The sequence below is a fragment of the Bombus terrestris genome, chromosome 8 (assembly GCF_910591885.1).
Source record: "Bombus terrestris chromosome 8, iyBomTerr1.2, whole genome shotgun sequence".
Taxonomy (NCBI): Eukaryota; Metazoa; Arthropoda; class Insecta; order Hymenoptera; family Apidae; genus Bombus; species Bombus terrestris.
Window position 1 is genome coordinate 5,145,197 of NC_063276.1, and position 24,270 is coordinate 5,169,466.

Consider the following 24,270-nt stretch of genomic DNA (forward strand, 5'->3'; position numbering starts at 1 on the left):
CAAAGGAAGTGCTTATGATGTGTACTCTCATGTTAATTCCTTATCGTAATCGTGTATCGTAAAATGAGTGAAACTCGTGATGCAGAATTTAGCTGATTCACATATTCGTGCTTAGACCACTGAGATAGATTCTGTGATAGTACGGATTACGTTACGACCTAAAGCATAAATTGAAGTCAGACTTATTACGGTTCAGTATTACGAATGTATGATAGTCGTCTAAATAATAATACCTCTTTACGTATAGTAAAACATGTAAAATAATGGAATATGCTTATAAAAAGTTTTCTAGCTTCATTCATATATTGATATCAATCGTATCAAAGTTAGTATTTAAATAACTAATATTGGTGTAGTTTCATGCGTTCAAATGACGATATAAATTGAAAATCCCGCCGATAAAGAAATACGGTCTATCGTTTTTACGCTTTCTGAATACTGAAAATGTTCGACCAAGAAGAATTCACGGTTACTTACATCCTATTTTTAGTTTACGAAAAAATGTCTAATATTGTTCGTGATTTCGTATTTCTTTTTATTTACAGAGTGAAATTTATTTGAAAACCCTTTGCATAACGTTTAGAATAAAAAATAGTAATACTAGAGATAATATGTACTCAAATAGTAGAACTATCGATATTATCGATAGTGTTATTTTTGACAATAGGCAAAACAATTCTTACAGATCGCTAGAGGAATTAAGATGTATCTATATGTTTTAATATATTAAAAATTTATGTTAAATACATATTAAAACAATATATTAATAAAAGAGAAATCACATTTAATGTATGAAAGGTTTTTATTTCAATACCGTTGATTTCTGCACGCTCGATGAAGGGAGATCGAGCTTAAAGTTTGAAGTTTATTTATACCAAACAACGACTTTGTCCCTCATTATGACGCAGTTTAAATGAAATCGTACGGCAAAGGGTTAATTAGTGATTCAAAAGACAAAAATTACGCAGTTACAAAGATTTCTAAAATATTGAAAAGAAATCGGTGTCAAATTGGAATCCCTCCACCTGAAATATTGCAAATCGTTGCACAGTGCGGAGTTTGAATGAACAAAAATCAAAATTCGCTGATCACATTCGCACGTTCGGTCCTGTCGGATAAGTGGTTATGTTTTTCTGCTTACAGATATGAGATCTGCTTATGACAGATATGAGGAGACGCTTTTAATAGATATACTGCGTACCACCCCCACATATCCCACCGATAAAATAATCACCAGGTTGTGTTTGTATATACCAGAGAAATATCTATAAATTTTTACATTCCCTTTCATTTCGAACAAGAATTGTCGTTTAGTTACCGGCATATTTTCTAAACAAAATCAATGGTGAAATTTCTATGATTCATCGATAGATGTGAAACGTAAGAAATACATGTAGTCGTTTCAATAACGTGAAATTCATAAAAACTAAAATATCCATATATTTTCAGGTTTCCCTCCATCTTAAAGAAATTAAACTAAAGGTAAAGGGGAGATATCATCAATATTTGAAATATTGCAAAAACTTCGAAAATAGAAGAGTACGTAAGTACTTAAAACTCTTACTTTTAATAAATCGATTCTGATATTAAATTTGATTTAATCGATATTAAATTTCCAACTATGGCAGAAAAGTAATTAACTTCATATTCTTTTTTCTATTTTTTTCATCAACATTGCTTCAGGACTTAAGACAGAATAATTACCAAAGTTATAACTGGATATATAGACACCGAAAACGTTGCAATTGGACCAATGGAAAAAAGAAGTAAAAAGGATGACTGCAATATTGTTATGAAATCTCCACCTAAAGAGTAATACAATCATATCTCAGCTCTGACCTGCAAAAATATCAGACATAATGACAAGGGAGGAGTGGGCCATTAAATTTCAAAAACATTAGCTGCATTAATAAAACACGGATTTATATTTTGAATACGTCCGAGTTTCTTTACAGCTACATGATACATAAATAGGTTATAAGAATGATTGGAGAAAAAGGTCCGAATCATTTGCAATAAGATAAGGAAAAGATTTTCTGTTTTTACGTTTTTGAGGATTATAAGCCACACCGACATTGCGAAAGAAGGACAACCAGTTTTCGGTACGCGATGCCCGGTATGCATTTTACTTTCGGTTTCGGTTTCACTGATGAGAAAAGGTTTAGTGGGGCAGAAAGAAAGAGACAAAGAGCGAGGAAGAGGGAGGAGATCCGTATAGAAGAAACGATAACTGAGAGTCCAGTTTCCAGTATGACAGAAGACTTTTGTTTCAACATAGTCATAAAATTTGAAGCGATGTTTAAGTGGTTCGCAGAACCTTTGATTTACGTTTATTGTATACTTACCAAATTGCTATTTTTCTCCAGATGCATATTTCATTAACCCTATAATGATGTGAAATATTTAATGTAAAAATTTCTCTGTTAATTTTTAAGTAGTACCGTGAAGAAAATTCACTCGCAAGGATGTTATAACTTAAAAAATAATTGTAATTATAATGTAGGTGCAAATTCATCCGTAGTACCATTAAAAGTTCTAATTAATGAATAAATAGTAATTTTACCGTAAGTATACATATATGTATGCCATCTGATAGTGCAATGAAAAACAGTATGCTCTGTAACTTAACCTTAATATAAGATAAAATATAATATTATATTTTTCATGACCCATTTTATGTGCACATTTTTTAAAGAGTAAGTGACCAAAGAAATATGCTTAAATAATGTAATGGGATGTTGACATTGACTTGCAGTTGCTCTCTTGTAAAACGTCATAAATGACGTGAGATAAATGGATTCGGTTCCGTTTTAACTTCGTATCTCTCCATAATTACTTCTTTCTGTTTCCTTTTAAGTATTTATCGTGTCAACTACTTCATCCAAAGCAACAGCAATTTGTTTACAAGTACGAATGATTTATTATTATTGCTTCGGTCTTCATTTTTTCTGTCACCTTAAAATCAAATTTATGCCTGTCGTCAATTTTTATAAATAAATTACGTAAGTAATTTTAAATTTATCATAGTTCTTTAAGTTGCGATCCGAATAATTATCAAGATCATAATAATTCTATATTAAAACTAAAATTAAAAGTTAGAACTACGATTGAGTTGTTACAAAATAATGTAAATGAATGAATTGGAATTAGAATTAAATGGAAAATAAATCTAAATTAAATTATAATTAGATCAAAGTTAGAATCAGATTTGCAGAAGAATCAGGAGTATCAGGTTTTATAGATTTTTTTTATTTTAAGCACGAATGTGTATCAGTAACCTGACTCGAGCAATTTGTATTATTTCTTCATTTTCCGATGCATATCATACGTAATGAGTCACACAGTACTTCTTTCGCTGAAAACATCATCTCTATCTGTAAGAAGAGTATTTTTTTAGGTAATTATTGGGTATAAAGAGATTTATTAAGGTATATGTAATAAACGAATAAAAACGAGATAGGGTACGAGCGAATTACCGGTTTAGGGTATACATAAAGTTGCGCAACATTTTCATCTGGATCGAGAGCATGAAAATATCGATCGTTATTCCTTTAAAATCAATGCCCGACCTTGGTACACATACATACATAGATATTGAGCAAGGCTGAAATGATCACTTGACGACCGGACTTAAGGACCAGGATCTCCTCTGTTAAGAGAAGATAATAGCACAATTTATCGATTGTGTAAATATTTAAATTTTGAAATCGAAAATCACGAGTTAAATGACTCGCAATCAATATTTATGATATACAATTATCCCTCACAACTCTTATTCATGTAAAGTCTGAAATGAAGTTAACATGTGTTACCATGTGGTTACAGAACAATAATTAATCAGTCATCATGTGTTCAATTCGCAACAGCAACGTGATTTCTTTTGAGTAATCATAGAGCTTGCAATGAGTTTGGTAATTCGAAATTGAACTACATTATTTATTAAACGACGATCACCGATATGATTATAATTTTCATTATTGTTGCATCATTCGAATCAGCATTGCAAGATGTTGTTAATAAATAACTGAATTTGTACTCGTACAATTTTGTTCACGACATTTTACCAATCTTAGTACTGCAAAAAAGAATGCTTGTAGTAGTATGAAATGGAACAAGAGATTTAAGGTTACAGTAATGGTATAGGAAGCGAAATTAAAGATAAAATCCAGTGAGAATGAGGAATAAATTAACATGTCCACGACCTTTCTAGATTCCAATCTGGTTTTGAATCGTTTTGTCTTTCGTTTCCAGAGCAGTCCTATAAGAAAGTAAACATATATAAGCGTGACGTAAGTTGCTCTAAAATTGTCAATAAAAAATAAGCATGTTGTTGAGAAAAAAAAATAAGAGAAGATTACCTTGATACCTTTGCAGAAAAAAATGATCATGGTAAAGTCATAATAGAAGCCTTTAATTTTCAACGTAAAACATTTTTTTTTTAAGATCTTTATAACTTTTGTCTAACATTATAGCTTACTATGGTTTATTAATGTAGGATTAATTTAGGATTAAGATTAAGAATCTATATCTGTACGCGTATTGCTTACACATGAATTTTTTCAAAAATCTTTTTAATGATATAAAATAATTTACAAAAACAATATGAATTTTTTATTTTCCATGCAATAACCCTGATTATAATGATTTTAATTTCAATCTAAAGTAATCTTAAGCTAACAAACATCAATAAATTAAAATCTTAGAGTTGTGTCTTAATCTTCAAAATATTCTATTATCGAAAATAGTAACTATTCAATATTTATCGCCTTGTTAAGTGAACGGGGAATAATAAAATTCCATATGATCGATTCAGGAAACGTTCTTTTCACTTTTTTTAGAAGAAGCTCGCGTAAGTTAGCGTCAACATTTCGTGAGTGATAAATTTTACACGGGCCCACACGCACACGGGACGAATAACAATCGAATTGTAAAGGCGCATCGACCTAGTTGAATTCTCTGTTTTCACTTTCGAATACCTATAATCCTTTGGCATTCAAAATTGCTCCACTTCATTCATTAATCCTCGATCACTGCTTTTAAACGAGTACGTCGATGACAAATTTCTTTTTCAATTATATTTTATACGATAAATTCATTTCTCAAACGTATAAGTAAAAATTCTTGTGATCAATGTAGCTAATATCCCTATAGAAAAAAGGAATAAATAAATAAAAGTAATTAAAGAAAAAGAACTTTTTACGTTCCTGGACATTATTCAATTCATACTATACAAATATTCAGATACATTATTATTTAAATGAGTATCTTAATATTCTTCATTAATTATAAAAAACTCAAATTACCACGAAACCAAATTTTGTATAGTTACAGACTTATCAGATTGTTATATACTTCTATCATCTAGAAAATCACCACGTTGTATACATTAAACTATTTTTACAAATCCTTAGCCAAGAATTAATCTTTCTCAATAATTAACAGCAAGAAGTCAATCAAGAGCAACGAATTTTCAGAATAATTAAGTGCTCTTAATGACCAGTATGATATTGCGAAATGGTGAAATTAATGATCCCTGTCATAGGGACAGGGTGATGCATAACTGTCAGTTCCTATGAGGGAGCAGGTTTCTCGAAGATTGAACACGTGGAGGAGTGAAGTAGATCGACCCAGTTTTGGTCAACTTTGAGCCTTTGTTAGTATGGGAGGGGTAAGGCAATGATGGTTTTGTGAGAAGGGGTCCCCTTTACGACCACGTCCATATAAACAACGTCTGCTGCCACAGATGGGACAGTCTTGCACCTTACACCCCTTCGCTTATTCGCACGTCGTTTCATTTTTGGGCGATCAAGGTAACTTTGTCTCTCTGAATTGGCCTGAACACTTCATAATTTCACACTTCTAGTGCTTTTAGATGATTACTTCAATTACTAATCGATGCTACTACCTTCATCACCATATTTCCTTTTCTATAATTAATTTTCTTATAAATATCTTAAATAATTATATTCCTATTTTAAAAACTTTGAAAATTTTTGGAGAGAATTCAAAGTATTATTTTGAATATATCTATGGCTCAGATTTGAAATTTTTTAATATTCCAACATTTTTTATTGGCGATTACTAAAATGCTAAACTTTTTAATAATAAAAAATGCTAAAAAGTAGAATGTTAAAAAATGTTCAAACTTCACTTATCATATCAATTCAGAATGAAGCTTGGAATTTTCTTTAAAAATTGTCGTCTTCACTTTTCAATCTTTTTAAAATAACTAATTATAGAAAAAACGTTTAATACACTCTGTACAATTGTTAATTTTCTACCAACTGTCCACTAATAAAAGATATTAGGGAATTTCATAATTAGTATTTATTATTTTCATTATTAGTATAGTTAATTTACTACGTCATTCTAGGATGAAATTCGGAGTTCTCTTCACAGTGGCAGCCGCCCTGTTGCAGGGTGGCTATAGTAGTTTTGTATCCATTAGGATGCCTTACTTAAATCCAGCAGGAGTAACTTACATAAATAATATCGGACAAGAGGCACAGCTTGCATATAGTGTTCCCGCTAAAGTTGAAACCGAACACATTGGATATGCCGCTGCCCAAGTGCCAGCAGTGGCTGCTGTACCATACGTCAAACACGTGCCAACTGTCTCTCATGTGCCAGTCACGAAAATTGAGGCACAACCTGCTCTCCTGGAAAAACAATTAGACGTCGTTAAACCAGCTGTTTCTACTCGAAAATTCGAAGTAAGTGATTATTAATTTGACAAATTGCCTCCTTTCCCTTTCCTGTTAAACACTCTACCTGTTCGTTATTTTCTATTTTTTCTTCTCACCTCTTATTTAAATTCAGACTTTTTAATGCTTTATTTCACTTGTAAGAATTATCTTTAGATCCTTCATTTTTCTTTTCATTTTAAAAGTAATGAAATTATCGTTATAAATTATAATATATTATTTATAAATTTTATATTCTATATTAAGTCTTTTGTGGGTACCTATTTCTGTATTTCCTTTTACAATTTTTCAAGGGAAAAGAAGCCAATAAAAGAGTAAAATTTCATTTTAAACTTTAAATAATGTTTATGAATTAGGTACGCCGCCCAGCAATCCAAAAGCAATTCTTCGACATTGAAGAACGCGTAGTCGTTCGTCCAGCTGGCTCAGCAGTAGTCGAACTTGATCAACCCACCTCCAAGACTCAGAAAGGACCAGCTGTCATTCAACCTCTGTTCCAGCACTTCTCAGGTCTCGAAGCATCTCCATCTCTTCCTTCTCTTCCATCTCTTCCATCTCTTCCATCTCTGCCATCTCTGCCATCTTTGCCATCGCTGCCATCTCTACCATCTTTGTCATCTCCTGTAGAATCTTCTACTCCATCCTCCTCCAGCGATGACGAAACTGTTGTGGTTGAAAATCCTGACTTCCGCAGAGTCGGTCCTCAAAGCCAGGTATGATTAGAAATTGAACTGGAAGCTCTGATTTTCAATAATTTGAGTAAACCAACGAAAGCCGACTTGAGATCAAATTACATTTTGGAATGTGCTACAAATTCATAATCAACTAATATTCGTATTGATCAATTTTTGCAGTTTTGAATATGAAACCGAAGCTGCCTCCTTATTTTCACAAGCCTTGTTGCAATTACTATTCTTTCCTTATTCTTTAAGAATTAACGATTGCTTTTGCTCCAGGCTGGTGCACCTGCAGCTCAAACAAGAACTAACTTGAACGGTGGTGCACAATCGAACGAACCATTCGTTGCACATGATCCGTCACCAAGCGTTGTGGTTAGCCCCAAATCTTCCCCTGAAGAGGACAAGGAGAACCAGAATAGACTGATTGACTTGCTCACTGCCCGTGGTAACGTTGCTGAGGTAATTTCATAAGAACTATTAATACTAGAATTACTGGCGATTGAAGGATGAATCATCTAATATATGCGATGACTCAACTAATATATATATAGCTTTCTATATTTCTATATTTCCATTTCTAGATATACATTATATTTTTATAGGTTGGCTTTGGTCGCTATCCCTCCCTCTCCCAATCCGCAGCCGGAGACGCCGGCCAGGTTCGCGGACGTGTAATCTCTGCTACCCCAGCTCCGGAATACGCAGAACCAGCTGACGAACGCGTCTCTACGCGACGTGTTGTTGTCAGCAGACCGATTGAAACTCTCCAAGAAGTGAATGTCGTGGAACCAGCGACTAAAGTCGAGAGAGTATCAGTCCAACAGCCAACTTACATAAAAACAGCGCGCCTCGATCATGTTCAGGTTCACAGTTCTGTACCGGTGGTCGGAAAAGCTTTTGCACCAACGATTGCCCATGCTGCTGTTCCAGTTTATCAGAAGACCATCTCGCCAGCTTATGAATATTACCATTGAATCGCTCGATGACTTGTGATCTTAGTTCCCTAACGTTCTAAAACAGGATTCAATGTTAAAAATAGTGTACGAGTGATATTGAATATTTTAATACTACATAGTATATTGGATTTTTGCATGCAAATGATTAGGTAATTATATTGAAAAAGTTGAACTTGATTTTAGTTGATATTCAATTTACATTAAATTACTATTATTTGTAATATAATCAAATAATTATATGTGGATGGTAATAACTAAAATTGTATGTAGAATCATATTGATTTTTTAAATCAAAATGAGACTTGTGTTTTATCTTACGTAGATAACTGCAAGTGAAATTGTATTGGGTTTTTAAAATGAAATAATTTTTTGTATCGCTTGCGAAATTATGTAAGTTGTATCCTGTGAACAGATGGAAACTTGTGTACCTTGTATTTCTGTTTTGTACGTGTTTTAAAAGATGTTTATATAAAAGACGGAAGTGACATGCGATTGTTTTATTTGTCACGAAACCTGTTACTTAAAGGACATGAAAGTTTCGAGAGTAATACTTCTTTTGTTTACCTGTGAATATAGAGTTTAAGAATCAATATGTTGAAATTTCAGTTAAAAGATATTCGAATAATAGGAATTATTTTTTAGGAAATAAATTTTGCAAATGAAGCTTTTAATTAGTAGCAATCTTTACAACGATCTTTGAAACTTATGTGTTAGTTACATAAATTTATAGAAGAAATTTTATAGATCTTTTTCAAAACTTAAAGGAGATAAAAATTATTAGATATAACTAAATTTAGAAACTTACAACTTTTCATATTCTCAAATAACTAACACCTAACTTAGAAGCTCAAAGAAACTTTAAATATAAAATTGATTAAGCTTTGTTTTACTTTAATAAAGTTTCGAATATTATATTCCACGTTCCAACACAAGATACAATTAGCAATTACTTCAAAGAAAATTAAAGAAACTTAAATTTTGATAAACTTAATTATATAATAAAATTAAATTAAAGATTTAATTATGAAAATTAATGTAAAAATTTAAGTTAACTAATTAGCTAAATGGTAAATGTATAAGTAAAACACGATGCTAGGTCAAGGAATTACATGTACATGCGTTCAATTCATCCCATCGGACGTCATAAAATGTTTTTATGACCCAATTCATGCACTTCTTATGTGATCTCGTGAAAGATAATATGTATGTAATTAATTGTAATATGCTGAAGAGGAAGGTCTCTCGTATACTTATATAACTTCCTTTCGCTGGTAGAACTTTTATTTCACGCCTTTCATCTGCCAATGACTTACATGTATGCATTATTCAGAATAAGCTGAAAAACGACGACTTCCTATAGCAGGCGAGTCTGTTCCGACAAGGGTAACCACTGCCTCTGGTTATTGCTTATAAGGACGTAACATTGACCTGAATACCATTATACATATATCCGACTCCCTTGCCTCTTTCAAATATCTTAAATAAAAAGATAAAATCATTATTCGATAGATGTACCAGGATGTCTCTACTGAAAGCTACTACTAATAAAAGCATAATATTTATTCCTCGAGAACGTGTACACATATGACATTTCCGCAGTTTTCGACTTGGTTAAGGAGCTATTTGTTCGGAGTATCACTCAATAAGAGTCATTATTATTTCTTTAAACATAATTTATTTTAGTGTATTTATATGCAATCATAATGTCTCACACACGCATCCACTCTTTTGCTCCTTTTATAAGTAATGTATGTAGTTTCTGTTCAATAAAGTTATTCTAAAAAATATACCGATAGGTATTTAAAAAATTTGCAAGGATATATCCAATTAATATCATGAACTTTATTATATTAAAAATTAAGAAAATTTAGTATCCGAGGAATCAAATGATTCGGAAAGAACTTATTTGCATGAAAGTCGAACGTGACTAAAGAAAGCGTAGTTACATGGTCATTGCAGAAGGAAAGCAAAGAAGCTTGGAATTGCGAATGGTGCACAGGCTCGTAATAACGTAGCTCACGAGTTTTAACCCGGACTCGACTGTCGTCGAACAGAGACAGTGACTATATGTATGCGTAATGCATAAACCGGAAAACTGCGCTGCTCGAAAAAATCCATAAGAACCTACGTGGGCGGTTGAAACTGCAGCAAACCGGCACAGTTTAGTGAACCCTCGTTGAATTGTAGACGTTCTATTAACAAATATAGAACAGTTTGATATCCAATATAAACTTCTTTAGAAATTCTAATTGAGATCTTCAAGATTTCTCCAAATCAGTTTCTATTTTTATTAAAATTATATTTTTAATTTCTGTAAAAAAAGATAAAAAGCTTAAATTTAATTTCCGAATTCTGTATTTACATATCTATTTTTTATTATACCAATATACCATATTTAATTGTTTGATAATCTGTTACTAGCTAAATGTAGTATAATATGGTTTTTTAAATGGTGCAATAATGACCATAGTTAAGTAATCATAAAACGCGTGGAAATTCCGATCACAACGTGAAATCGATATTTCTAGGCACGTAGGAGCATTACACTCACCAAATCTCACGATACACATCGATTTGAACCAGAGGATCGTTTTTATAATGGGACCTTTAACAAATTCACTGTGCGTAGATCGATGAGTCGCCCATGCCTATTGAATTATTCTCCCAAACAAAGTGAAAACCGAAAGGACAGTTTCGGAATAGCCATCCAAAGTAATTCACCGGACTTTTGTGTTTTACTGGTTTGTAACGATCCCATAGTACAAATTACGAAGTCACTGTCGATGAATGCTTAACTGCTTTCTAATCAACAGCGATTGTAATCAGAATTTTTTTATGAAATAATAAGTAACTTTGGAACTACGTGGATTAAATAAGTTACTTAACTTACCTGTACCACGAGATGTCGCATGATGAGCAAAGATATACAAAATATCCCCAGAGAGTAGTACCTGTAACATATAACAAGTAAAACAATTTTCTACCAAGATCCTGTATCTTTGATTATTTAAAAAAAAAAAATACAAATTTAGATGAACATCCGCAGTCCAACTACAATAAATACAATAATGTATACCTTTGTTTGTAAATACAATAATGTGAATACCTTTTGTAGCCACTGTAATAATACTTTCCTTTGCCTTACTTAGCTAGCAATTGGATCTATCGAATGTCGCGTGACCCGAAACACGCTAACGAGAAAAATCTACCGGATAGAGTCTATCACGTATCCAGTGTCTAATATCGTGGTCTCCGTCACTGAAGAGCGAAGCAAAGCGAATAAAGCGCAGGAGAATGAGGAAGGTCGCGGATAAACGGCGGCGAGTGGTGATCAGTCAGCTCGAAGGGATCCTCACCCTTGAAACGCCTCAAAGAGGAAACGAATGACCTCGTCGGGGACATAAGCTCGACAGAAGGAGCCAGAACACGGATAATGACCAAGAAAACGTCCACGGTAACCTTAGCAAGCTGTATTGAAGTGGCGGCTACTATATAAGTAACACTGTAACGGATCTTGTATTCAGTTAGACACGCGCGAGAGAAATAACTAGATCTTGTGGATTCAGTATTGTATTCGTAAGGTGAGTGGATTTGCGCAGAAAGTCGTGGAGCACGAGATCTGACTGAAATATATACATAAAGGATGCAAATAGACGTCATGGAGGATAAAGATATTCAACGTAGTTTCTGACACGTGAATCAGTGGTTCGACACATCCTTCGTGCATAATAAAAATTGCGTGCACAGCTCAAAATTTACGAGAATAACTCTGTTACAGTTTTCGTGTTTAGTATTTATAATAATGTCGCAGCATTTGGCTATTGCTACCTTCACCAGTTTTTGAAATTGATTTCTTGGACTGACGATGAGTTTTTGATGTATAGTGGCGAGTGTATAAATGGGAAATGATAACTGCCAAGACCATAAATTGTATTATGAAAAATGTTATTTCTACTTTTTTCTAAAATCCTAGTTTATGTCCTACATTATAGAAAAAATAGAAATAAAACTTTTCAAATCTTTTCAACATTTTAAATCCCAAGTTAAATTATATATTAATTCTACATTATGTTGAATTTAAGTGTATCATAACGAACAAATTTCTTATATTTTGAACCATTGTGGATATAGAGTGGCTTTCACATTTTTATTTCAAGTAATAATTATAAACTAAAATAAACTAAATTTTTATTGTAAGAACTTTCTCTTACTTATGTGTTCATTGCTGTATGTAAAATAAACAAATGTGTCAAATATCTGTAACTCATTCGCACTCAACAGAGAAGATAATATTAATAGATAATATACCTCCTTTGATAGTTGGTCAGATAATCTCTCGACTCGTGACTATTTAACGAATCACTACTATATGATTCCTTGTGTGCAAACCTGAAAAAATGTGTCTTCTTAATGGAATTTTGAATATTGTACTAGCGTACATACAGAATAGATACGTACATAAGCCTTGAATTAGAATGGTGTCTCAGCCAACATGAATTCCGTTCAAATTTTTTATTACTCTGTGAAAGATACAAACTTCTTATGATTTTATAAATCTTTGTGTAATTTACTTGTTCGGTAAAAAGATAATTTTATGCAATATGTAGCTTATAGTTAAAAAGGCATAGTTTTAAGAAAAAAATAATTAAAACAATTATTTAAAAAATTATTAAAAGTACTAACTTCAAAATTTATAAAAAATTGAACAAATTAAAATATGAAAAAAATCATAGACCACATTGTAGGATAATTTTATAAGAAACAATGTGCCGAAATTTGAAATTTATCGGGCAATCAATTTTTAAAATCTGCTCAATGTCAGTCAAAAAGCATAGTTAAAAAAAGACACTTTCAAATTTTGAAGGTATCTTTTAACAAATTCTTCGCAAGTTAATATGAACAAGTTAATATGAATACCTTCAACCACTCAGTATGAATTTCAAAAAGCTCGTTTTGCTAGAATATTTCATACATATGAAATTTAAAAAATTCTGAGAAAGTTTTCCGATTTTCTGAATCAAATTAGTTATGTACTACCTTAAATTAATTGGGGTTTATTCTTTTCCAGAATTTTAGGTAAATATGAACGTAATAATTTTGCTTATGGCCATGATAGGATTATGCGTGGCCGCTCCACAATACTACATTCCCTCGGAATTCGTGTATCAACATCCGGCAAATGTATTGAATTCAGCAATCGAAGACACCTTGCCAAACGAATTACGAAATAACTTTTACAAAAACCCACGAATCGCTGCTCGTCTCGCGAAGGAATCATGGTTTTTCAATAAAGAGATGCAGGTAAAAATTTTCCCATTTATCTTAATATATTTCTTCTATAATGTTATGAAAATGTGTTTTATGATTTTAAATGTAGCATTGCTCGATTTTGAAACGAGGTTGCTAGATTTACTTCTGAAATCTGAGAATACGGCCTTCGCTACTCTCTCTCTCTCTCTCTCTCTCTCTTATACCGATTTTATCTCCATCTATCACTGACATATCATATTTCGTTATAAATTCGTAGCAGGATGTATCTGATACATTGTAGTACGATTAAAAAACAACTTTTTTTTTACTTAATTTCCTTATCAGAAAAATATAATAATTTGTGTTAATGTCAATTCTACAATTTTCAGTATTTTTCTATCTTTTAAATTCATTCTTTAATTTCAATATCTTCAAAATATCCTATTAATATTGTCATAGAATATCTTATATGTAGTATATTATACAGAGTGGCCCACATTTTTATCTGCTTTATAAGTAAAAAATAAATTTAAAATGTCATATATATTAAAATTCCATAATTAAGAAATTATAACAAAAATATAAAACATGAAAAATGTAATAATATCTAACGAACATTATTGCCAACGTTGAATTTATCGACCGCGACCAGTCGCATTATAACCTGACCCATTTAAATTTTTATTTATATGACACGCTAAAAGAAAAAGTTTAGAATATAGAAGTAAAAGTAGTAATATATAGTATCTACATAAAACAAATTAATAATGAGAATTAATATGGCATATGATGTAATTAGACAATCACAAGCAGTAAATACTACATCAATAAAAAGGTGGACGACATTTTGAAATAGAAACATACTCAAATTATCTACACCACTTTCGATACTTTGGCTATAACTTCTTAATAAAGAATTTATAAATTTTTTGTTAAATTCTAGTCTTAATTTTACTTATAGAACATATTAAGGAAATTTGAATGGAAAAGTGATATAGACACTCTACATATAGTAGTATTATTATACATATTATTGCTTATAATAGCATCTCTTACTTTTATTGTAGGTAATCGATCGTGAAACGGATAAAATTCCACGAGAGAAAGTATATAATGTTCTCCACAATGCAGGATTTGTGCGAAAATAAAATTAGAATAATAAAAAATTTGTAATAACTTGTTGAATTCTTTGAACGTCTATAATGTTCCTCTTGTACAGCCATCCATCTAACTTGGAACCCGCGCGCAAGAACTTGAAAAATAACAACACTAGTCATATGTGCACTTATTACAATAATAATACATTGACGTCGCCATCTATGAACTGTTACTGCACCTAGGGTTATACCGGTTATGAATAGAGATATAAAGATAGAGTGCATGAGCGAGCTGAAGAAGCTATATAGGAATAGAAAAAGAACACTGCATAGAGACTTCTTGAGTCCTTATGTAATAACGCATAACATTCGTATAGTAAATATCTACATGTATACCGATTAATGAATGGCGTCAATATGCATGCCTGATTAGACGAACACAGAAAACGCCTCTATGCAGCTTTTTCTTTCCATTTCCATCTCGCAGCCACTTACACGATGGCAGAAACAACTACTTGAATATCGTTCTCACGATTACTGCAAATATTTAAAACATCAAGGCAAATATTTTTTATCGCATCATTTAAGTAACAGTCCATTGAAAAGTATAAATAAATATATAACCAAATACATATATGTAAAGCATATGCATTAATTTAATTTTATGGAAAGCATAGCACATATAAAAAATCCAACAATATGTAAATATGTAAATATGTAAATATTCTTGCAAAATTTCATTTACATATTATTTCTATTTGTGTAGTTTACATTTTTCAGAGGATTCTAATAAAATATCTACGATAGATATATTATCTTCACCCATTACGTAACGTGATTTTTTATGAATAGTTTGATGCACATTAGTATGTAAGAACTTATGTATTTTTTCTAAGTAATTATCTATTTCATTTGCATACAATGCACCTTTGCTTTCGTAACGTAAAACGTGTGGATAACAGTTTTCAATTACGCGATTTAAATATCGCGCTACATTTATCTCGCCTATAATTTCGTGCATCCCTGGTAACTGCAATATGGGATCAATACCAATTTCTTTCCAGATTATTGTTAAGTGTATGTCAGTAGTTTGCTTTGCATTTCGATACTCTGAACAAAAAGTTAATAACTGATTTGGAAAATGTTGTACACTGGAATGTACATGAGAGGTCACAAAAATGTTGACATAAGATTTTACGTAACGGAAGAACAATTCTATAAACTTGATCGGATGTTCTGGATCACAAAATATGACGAGCCTTTGCTTCTCGAATTTTTCTGCACATTTAACTGCACACGATTTATCTTCGTGTTTGTTTAATTCTTGTTTCTTGTCTTCTGGCCTCTTTGTTTGAGAAGTATTTTGACTAGTCCTGTCAGAAGGTTATTGTATTTATCTTATTTATTCGCTTATTTAATAAATAAAATTTTGTACATTGAATTAAAACAACAATATATAAGTACAAAAAATTTGGATAAATTACGTCCCCATATTTAGTAGTTTTGATGGAGGAGATGATTTGTAACAGAAATTAAGTTCTATCATAAAATCAAATGCATTTTAATTAGAATATTGTAATTACTTACATAAATACCTTAATAACGATTAGAAAGATATTTACTTGTTTAAGCGACAAATAGGATTGTTATAAACCATTTCCAAATCCACTTTTGGTCCAACTAAATCTCGTATATTGTTTAATCCATATTTAATCATAGTTGGCCTAAAAAAGCAAATGTATTTATATTTAAAAACAAATTTTATAATATTTTAATAATACAAATACTATTCATGATTTTATTACCTTTCTAAGGACAATCCCCAAGCAATGACATTTACATCATCAGGTAATTCCATTGGTAATAACATTTCAGGTCGAAACATTCCACTATTACCAATTTCTATCCATTTTTTCAAGCCATCATGATAACAAAAGATTTCCATACTTGGTTCAGTGTATGGATTGTACGCGGGCTTAAATTTAAGTTGCATAATACCAAGTTTCTTAAAAAATTCATACAAAATTCCTATTAAATCACCTAATGTGAGATTGTAATCAGCGACTACACCTTCAATTTGATGAAACTCAGCTAGATGTGTGGCATCCAAAGTTTCATTGCGAAATACTCGATCAATGCTAAAATACTTCACTGGCTTAAACTCGCCCTGAAAAATTCACATATAAATATTTTTTAAATTAAAAACTTCTTCTTATTTTTAATTTAATTACCTGCTGCATAAGCTTATAAAGCATCCGTGCACTAACAGCAGTCGTGTGAGTACGAAGAACATTCTTTTGTGCTTCTTCAATTTTCCAATCGTAACGATAGCCTAAAGACCCATAGTCTCCTTCACTATGTACTTTCTTTACCTTCTCCATGTAATCCATAGGGAAATTTGTACTATGAGATGGATCTGAAGTAAAAATTTTTAATGTATTATAATCAGTTGAACATACATAATTAATTAATTAATTCAAAAGAATTATTTACCAGATATGAAAAAGGTATCATGTGCATCTCTTGCTGGATGCTGCTGAGGTTGAAATAATGCGTCAAAATTCCAGAAAGAGCTCTCAACAAAATTATTTGTTGGCATTTCAGTGAATCTATGGAAACAAGAAGAGAAATATCAAAATATCTGTTGAATGTTATTACAAAATTTAAAACCTTAATTTCTCTACTGTATACCCCATTTCAAGAAAAATTTTTCTAAATTCGCTTCTAACTTTTAACAGTGGATGCAAATGACCCACTTCCAGCGTAGCACCAAGAGCTTCAAAATTATATGGTTTAAATTTCCTATCTTTCCATGCACCATTTATTAATAAATCAGCAGTCAACTCTGTTTCCTGTTTTTCGATTGTTGTTGTAAAATTTGGACCCTTTTCCAATTGTACAAATTTAATAACTCTGTTAACAAAACATTTGCTCACATAATACAATCAATACTTATATGTATATCTTTTCTATTAAATTGAATTAATAAAAACCTTACATTTCTTGGATCAATTTTCTCTTCTTATATTCATTTTTAAGGCGGTCAGTTAAACTTGCAAGGGTTTTTAGATCATTTTGTGTAACATCTGTGATAGATGCTACTTTCTTTTTCACAATAGGCTTACCACTGCTTTTATCAATTATTATCCAACCAGCCTGTAATGCTTTGGAAAATCCAACCTTTGCAAAGGGAACTGACTGCATAACTTCAGGTTGAGGCATTCCATCATCAGGAATTGCATTATAAACAGCTGCTTCGTGACTTCCATAACTCACTACATGTTGTCCTTCTGATGTTAATTCCCATTTTTTATCAATAATCTGTTTAGTAGTAATCAACTAGAATGTAAATTAGGTTATTATTAATAAGCAATTAATATCAGTTTGATAAAAAAGAATTTAATAAATATAAATAAACATTTTGAGGTTATGACGAAATCTAAATTTATATTAGAAAATTTATTGTACGTATTCGTTTTTACATTATAAAAAGCGTGAAAAATAATTTTTGGTAAACTTTGTTAATGTTATTATAATAATTACGAACAATTTGCGGTAATTAACTTACTTCACCAAGTGCCTCAAGGCTTTTGATGGCACCAATAATTTTTTGATGATTTTCTTTAAAAATTTCAGCCAAATGCAGCGAATTTATTTCTCCGTGCTTATCTAAATAATCCAATATTTGGTCAGTTAATTGTTTTGCCATATTTGAAATAACAATAGATTTCACTTTGCATTAAAACAGCCGGCAAACATCCACGTGAATCATACGTGGATACTAACATAACATCAACACATTTTATATGACAGATAATTTTAAGATAAACATCATTAAATTTCGATATTACGCATTGTAATTTATTTTAATTCCTATATAATATCGAAGATTTATAATCCAAGATTTACTTTATACTTGGATAAAAAGTAAAACTTAAAAATTTCTTAAGTATATATTTTTTAATGTTTTTTACTTAAACAAAATTCAGTTTTAATTCTATATATGTATAAAAAATATTATTTCATATTACATATATATTTACGATATATTTTATATTCAATAATTTTAAAGTAATTCAGTAACTTATACTACATTATTTCGGTATTTATAAGGTATTTCAGAAAAATAATTGTATTAATTTTTGTACATTTTATTCACATGAAAAACATAAATTATTTTAGTGGAATAAATCTTGAAGAGTGGGTAGCACCAATACCTGGTCTACCATGCTTTACAGGTTTGTAAGTAACAGAGAACTCTCCCAGGTAGTGACCTATCATTTCTGGCTTAATTTCAACCTGATTAAACGTTTTGCCATTGTAAACACCAACAATCGAACCAACCATTTCTGGTACTATAATCATGTTACGTAAGTGAGTCTTAACAATTTCTGGCTTTTCATTTGGTGGTGTTTCTTTCTTCGCTTTACGCAACTTCTTTACCAAAGCCATAGACTTCCTCTTTAAACCATGGGAGAATCGCCTACGTGCACGAGCATGCATCAAAACCATAAGTTGCTCACTGAAACAAATATATGTATGTATATATATATATATATATAGTATAACATAAAACTTGTATGAAAATTTATCTGAATGTATATCATTCCTTTAATTGATCACTATAACCTAAAAATGGTTTGGCTTTTCTAAGACATAAAAAGATACTCACTTTGGCATATCAAGGAGTTGATCGAGATCAACTCCTCGAAAGGTGAACTTTCGGAAAGTCCTCTTTTTCTTTTGGGTTTCTTCTGCCTGAAAATGATACAACACATAATTAGTAAGAGGTTATGTTACAAATAAAAAATATTCATTCTTGTACGTCAATATTATTTCTTTCTATTAAAAGAGAAATCAATATCTTATTCTAGAGCATTCACTTATATCTTTCTATAATAGATGAATAAGATTTTATTGGATATTTTCGACACATTTGTGACACATACCTCAGCCATGTTTTTAGTTGCAGGGAGAAAAGACAACAAGAAATGGCGCTGTGCCTTTTACGCGGAAATCGATTCTACCATTAAGTAAATATTACTAGATGGTCCTATGAATATACTTTTTCATGTAGAATAAAGAAATTACTTTTTCTTTAAAAAACGACATCAATCGTTTGAGTTATACTGTGAAATATATTAGCCTAATAATATTTTGACACGAGTTATCAACTTTAAAAATTTTTTTAGTACTTTAATTAATGTTTTTGTAAATTAAAGTTTCAACTTCAATTATTAGAAAAAGTAAAACAATTTACACAGTTTAATTTCTTTAAAGTTTTCTTATTACTAAAACTACTATAAAGGATTAAACGATGTACAAGAATTTATAAAGCTAGGAAATTATAAATATTAGAAAAATACATTGCTTCAGATTCTATATAATAATTTCAGAATATTTTATATCGTACATTTAAAAATCCCGCCATAACGCTCCCATCCTTTCAAATAATATAAGTGGCACATAAATTTAATAGTGAATAGTACTAATAGTACAAAATGTGGGACGGCACTTTCATTGACAGTCACGCGTTGCTATATGATCATATTTGTATATGTAATATTTTTGGCCAATATATGTACTTATCTTTACAATTTTATTAGGTCTATCAGAAATAACCAATCAGATTAGCATTCCTTTGTCTAGTCCTCTTATCGCGAACAAACAGTAAGAGTAGGCTGCGTGTCCCCATTGGATCCAGATATCACTCAACGAAATCGAACAACTTTGAATAACAGATGCGTATGGAGAAGTTGATGCAAACATTTTTCGTCAAATAGATCGCTTGTAAAATATGAAATATATTCTAGTAACCGGTGGTGTGATTAGTGGAGTCGGCAAAGGTGTTATTGCAAGTTCATTTGGTACTATACTTAAACATTGCAATATTCATGTGACATCTATCAAGATAGATCCTTATATAAATATCGATGCCGGCACCTTTTCTCCATACGAACACGGTACGTTATTAAACATTTATTTTTTTTAAATATTTTATCTGATTAGAATGACATGTTCGAAAACACTTCTGCGAAAATCTAAAGTTTTATACAGCCATGTGGTGTGAGAAGCCATTTTACACATTGCTGCCGCCAATTTTATAATCACGTGCTATATTTCTAACAGTATTTTTAATTCTAACACAAAATGAAATTTATACATTTTATTATGTACGAATGCTGCTTCAGATTAATAAGTTATAGCGATTGAAAAAATTGTAAAAGCTTAAATTGTTATTGTATAAACTTGTGACTATGTCTATCTTAATAGAAAAGTTTTATTCATTTTGTTATTTGTATATGTAAAGATTTTATTGAATTAAAATGTACTTAAATAAATATGATGTTAATTAATCATTTTCTCCTCGGTGTACAATTAAACTATTATGAAATTTGTTTTCAAGTTTGTTATTATTATCGCTAATTTTTTTAAAAAATACATTATTAATTTTATATTATTAATTTCATGTTATAGATGTTAGTTTGATTACATGAAAATTGTTTACATTTCAGGAGAAGTATATGTGTTGGATGATGGTGGAGAGGTAGATCTTGATTTAGGAAACTATGAACGTTTCTTAGATATTACTTTACACAGAGACAATAATATTACAACAGGTAAAATTTATCAACATGTAATATCAAAGGAGAGACATGGCGATTACTTGGGAAAAACAGTTCAAGGCAAGACACTTTTTGTAGACACATAGAGTTAATGTATAATTCATATTGATAATAAGTGTTTACTATTATTATGTAGTAATACCACACATAACAGATGCCATTCAAGAATGGGTTGAAAGAGTTGCAAAACAATCTGTAACAAAGGATGGTGATAAACCAGATGTAACTTCATGTTGTACAATAACATTTAGAAATAAATGAAAAGAAAAAAATACAAAATTAATCTACATTTTATTCATTTCAGGTTTGCATTATTGAATTAGGTGGAACCATAGGAGATATTGAAGGAATGCCTTTTGTAGAAGCTTTCAGGCAATTTCAATTTAGAGTAAAAAAAGAAAACTTCTGTTGTGCACATGTATCATTAGTGCCACAAGTATGAAACTCTTTTTATTTAAGTAATTCTCTTTTTTCATTCTAGACCTTGACTTTGAACTCATGCCAAGTACTAAGCATATGTTTGGTAGTTTATTCTTAATCCTTAGAATTATGTAACTATTATTTGTAAAATTTATAATGATGTATAAATAACGTTTATGCCTGTTTAGAAAGCAAAAATGTATATATGAAGAATACAAATATTACTTTTTCTTTTTTATAAGTTTCTTGAATATTTCTTGTTTTTTTTAGCCAAAATCTACAGGAGAACCAAAAACAAAACCAACTCAATCCAGTGTGAGAGAATTACGTGGTTTGGGTTTGTCTCCTGATCTCATAGTTTGTAGATCTGAACTACCAATAGGCGATTATGTGAAAGAAAAAATTTCGAATTTTTGTCATGTTGCTCCTGAACAGGTGATATTCCTTAATCATTTCGATAAAACTTTAAGAAAATTCGCTAAAAGACTAATAGAAATTTTGATGTATTATGATTAGGTGATAACAATACATGATTTGTCATCTATATATCGTGTTCCTTTGTTGATGGAATCTCAAGGTGTTATTGAATTCCTAAATGACAGGTTACAATTAAATATTGAAATGCCACGTCCCCGATATTTTATGCGAAAATGGAGAGATTTGGCGGATCGCACTGATCATTTACGAAAAGAAGTAAACATCGCGTTAGTTGGAAAATATACAAAATTAGAAGACTCCTATGCATCAGTCACAAAAGCATTGCAGCATGCTTGTATTCAAGTTGGCTACAAACTCAAGTTAACAGTAAAGAATTTGTTATTTATTAAATATTAAATTTTATTTATTTTTCATTTATTTTGATTAAAATTAAATATTAATTTGACTTATCAAATATATTGTTATATATAATGATTACTGTCATATCTGTATAACTATAATTTTAGTATATAGAGGCTGATAGTTTAGAACACAATACAAAAGCAATAGATCCTGTACTATACCATGAAGCCTGGCATCAACTTTGTAAAAGCAAGTAAGTTATTTTTCTTTCTATTATTATTTTATAACATTTTGTTTCTTTCAAATTTGTTTATCTTAATTGGGTTATATTTAGTGGTGTTATAGTACCAGGTGGATTTGGTAAAAGGGGTATGCTGGGAAAAATGGAAGCATGTGGATGGTGTAGGACAAATAATAAACCCTTTCTTGGTATTTGTTTGGGCTTACAAGTGGCAGTAATTGAGTTCGCAAGAAATGTTTTAGGCATAGAGGATGCAAATAGTATAGAAATTGATCCACAAACTGATCATCCCCTCGTTATAGACATGCCTGAATATAATCCAGAACAAATGGGTGGAACCATGAGGCTTGGAAAAAGATGCACTCGATTTATAGAAAATAATTCTCTCATAAGTTGGCAATTTCTTACTTAAAAATTTGTTATGTAATATAATGTATTTTCATTTTCATAAATGTTTTGAATTTAAATCATATATAGAGCAGCTGTATGGCAATAAGAATTTTATAGAAGAAAGACATAGGCATCGATATGAAATTAATCCCAAGTATATCAATGATTTAGAAGCAGCTGGATTGAAATTCGTAGGTAAATTAACATTCACTTTCTAATTTGTAACTTTACCAAATTTTAATGTTCATTAAACTAATATATATTGTCTTTCTTTTATGTTAGGTCATGATGAGGAAAATTTACGTATGGAAATAGCAGAATTGGAAGGGCATAATTACTATGTTGCAACGCAATTCCACCCAGAATATTTGTCTAGACCATTAAAACCTTCACCCCCATTTTTAGGATTAATTTTGGCCAGTGTTGGTAAATTAAAACATTACTTAGCCAAAGGTTGTAAACTTTCACCTCAAGTGGTCAGTGATAATGGTTCAGGTAATAAACAGTGAATTTTTGTGCTGTAATTTCTGTTATTATAATCTTATTTAAAATTTATCGTTCTTAATAGATACCGAAAATCTAGTTGATGACAGTGAAATAACAAATAATGAGCGAGGCTAGTATAAGTGGTAGCATTATATCAATTTGAATAATTAATAATGAAGTACTATTATGTTCATATATGTACGTCTGTTGGTATTAAAAAATTTTTTTATTTTAGAACAAAGTTTTGGATACATATTCAAATATATGCGTAATAATATACTATATACTTATACTATATAATTGTACTTTAATCCTTCCTCAATCGTGCTTAGATCTATGTTCGTAACACGAATTGTTTATTTAAAATTATATGACGATGTGTATAACTTGAAATATATTCTTCAGTTAATTTTTAATATACATATGTCTCGAAAAAAAGGTAAATTCGTGTTTAGATCCGAAGAATTTGTTTTTTTTTTATTAGTAAGTTTTATATGTTTTATGATATAAAGTATTTTTATATTTTATCTATGTATTGACACGATTACCAGTGGTCGTCGAAAGGATCGGTTGACGGAGGTTCGGATACGTGTACAATATATACTATGTAATCAAAAGAATCCATAGATAATAATTTATA

General features: G+C 30.7%; 5 protein-coding genes and 2 long non-coding RNA genes across 12 annotated transcripts; 3 read left to right on the plus strand and 4 right to left on the minus strand.

Moving 5' to 3' along the window:
• Positions 1–71: 71 nt before the first annotated feature.
• Positions 72–1,756, plus strand: LOC105666005. Of its 2 annotated transcripts, XR_007224985.1 has the most exons (4): positions 72–325; positions 1,144–1,380; positions 1,450–1,543; positions 1,684–1,756. It is a non-coding gene; the product is annotated as an uncharacterized LOC105666005 (long non-coding RNA). The 2 variants fall into 2 exon arrangements; XR_007224984.1 differs by lacking the exon at positions 72–325 and having other exon boundaries at positions 377–1,380.
• Positions 1,757–3,891: 2,135 nt separating this feature from the next.
• On the minus strand, positions 3,892–6,614 carry LOC125385564. The gene is made up of 2 exons (XR_007224986.1): positions 6,483–6,614; positions 3,892–4,258 (listed from the first exon to the last, which is right to left on the minus strand). It is a non-coding gene; the product is annotated as an uncharacterized LOC125385564 (long non-coding RNA).
• On the plus strand, positions 5,357–8,493 carry LOC100652315. The gene is made up of 5 exons (XM_020864250.2): positions 5,357–5,810; positions 6,374–6,713; positions 7,061–7,417; positions 7,661–7,843; positions 7,987–8,493. Exons 2-5 carry the CDS (start codon positions 6,375–6,377, stop codon positions 8,356–8,358), a joined length of 1,251 nt encoding a protein of 416 aa, XP_020719909.2. The 5' UTR covers positions 5,357–5,810; position 6,374; the 3' UTR covers positions 8,359–8,493.
• On the minus strand, positions 8,293–12,797 carry LOC125385563. Of its 2 annotated transcripts, none has more exons than XM_048408184.1 (4): positions 11,697–12,797; positions 11,231–11,291; positions 10,469–10,532; positions 8,293–9,816 (listed from the first exon to the last, which is right to left on the minus strand). In XM_048408184.1, the coding sequence occupies exons 1-4, from the start codon at positions 11,998–12,000 to the stop codon at positions 9,748–9,750; spliced, it is 498 nt and encodes a 165-aa protein (XP_048264141.1). In that variant the 5' UTR covers positions 12,001–12,797; the 3' UTR covers positions 8,293–9,747. The 2 variants fall into 2 exon arrangements, with proteins under 2 accessions (XP_048264141.1, XP_048264140.1); XM_048408183.1 differs by having other exon boundaries at positions 10,287–10,532.
• An 851-nt stretch (positions 12,798–13,648) lies between these two features.
• Positions 13,649–18,512, minus strand: LOC100646131 (phenylalanine--tRNA ligase alpha subunit). 4 transcript variants are annotated; one of them, XM_003402639.4, is made up of 8 exons: positions 18,256–18,512; positions 17,686–18,026; positions 17,379–17,600; positions 17,181–17,296; positions 16,919–17,103; positions 16,493–16,854; positions 16,310–16,411; positions 13,649–16,060 (listed from the first exon to the last, which is right to left on the minus strand). In XM_003402639.4, exons 1-8 carry the CDS (start codon positions 18,394–18,396, stop codon positions 15,442–15,444), a joined length of 2,088 nt encoding a protein of 695 aa, XP_003402687.1. In that variant the 5' UTR covers positions 18,397–18,512; the 3' UTR covers positions 13,649–15,441. The 4 variants fall into 4 exon arrangements, with proteins under 4 accessions (XP_003402687.1, XP_012174390.1, XP_012174388.1 ...); XM_012319000.3 differs by having other exon boundaries at positions 15,922–16,060; positions 16,283–16,411; positions 18,256–18,510; XM_012318998.3 differs by having other exon boundaries at positions 15,924–16,060; positions 16,275–16,411; positions 18,256–18,510.
• Positions 18,513–18,822: 310 nt separating this feature from the next.
• On the minus strand, positions 18,823–19,787 carry LOC105666811 (40S ribosomal protein S15). The gene is made up of 3 exons (XM_048408185.1): positions 19,637–19,787; positions 19,360–19,445; positions 18,823–19,209 (listed from the first exon to the last, which is right to left on the minus strand). The coding sequence occupies exons 1-3, from the start codon at positions 19,643–19,645 to the stop codon at positions 18,861–18,863; spliced, it is 444 nt and encodes a 147-aa protein (XP_048264142.1). The 5' UTR covers positions 19,646–19,787; the 3' UTR covers positions 18,823–18,860.
• A 540-nt stretch (positions 19,788–20,327) lies between these two features.
• LOC100642406 (CTP synthase) lies at positions 20,328–23,914 on the plus strand. The gene is made up of 11 exons (XM_012311145.3): positions 20,328–20,650; positions 21,203–21,373; positions 21,450–21,535; positions 21,618–21,749; positions 22,004–22,168; positions 22,250–22,537; positions 22,678–22,766; positions 22,848–23,146; positions 23,232–23,339; positions 23,427–23,639; positions 23,713–23,914. The coding sequence occupies exons 1-11, from the start codon at positions 20,485–20,487 to the stop codon at positions 23,763–23,765; spliced, it is 1,770 nt and encodes a 589-aa protein (XP_012166535.1). The 5' UTR covers positions 20,328–20,484; the 3' UTR covers positions 23,766–23,914.
• The last annotated feature ends 356 nt before the right edge of the window (positions 23,915–24,270 follow it).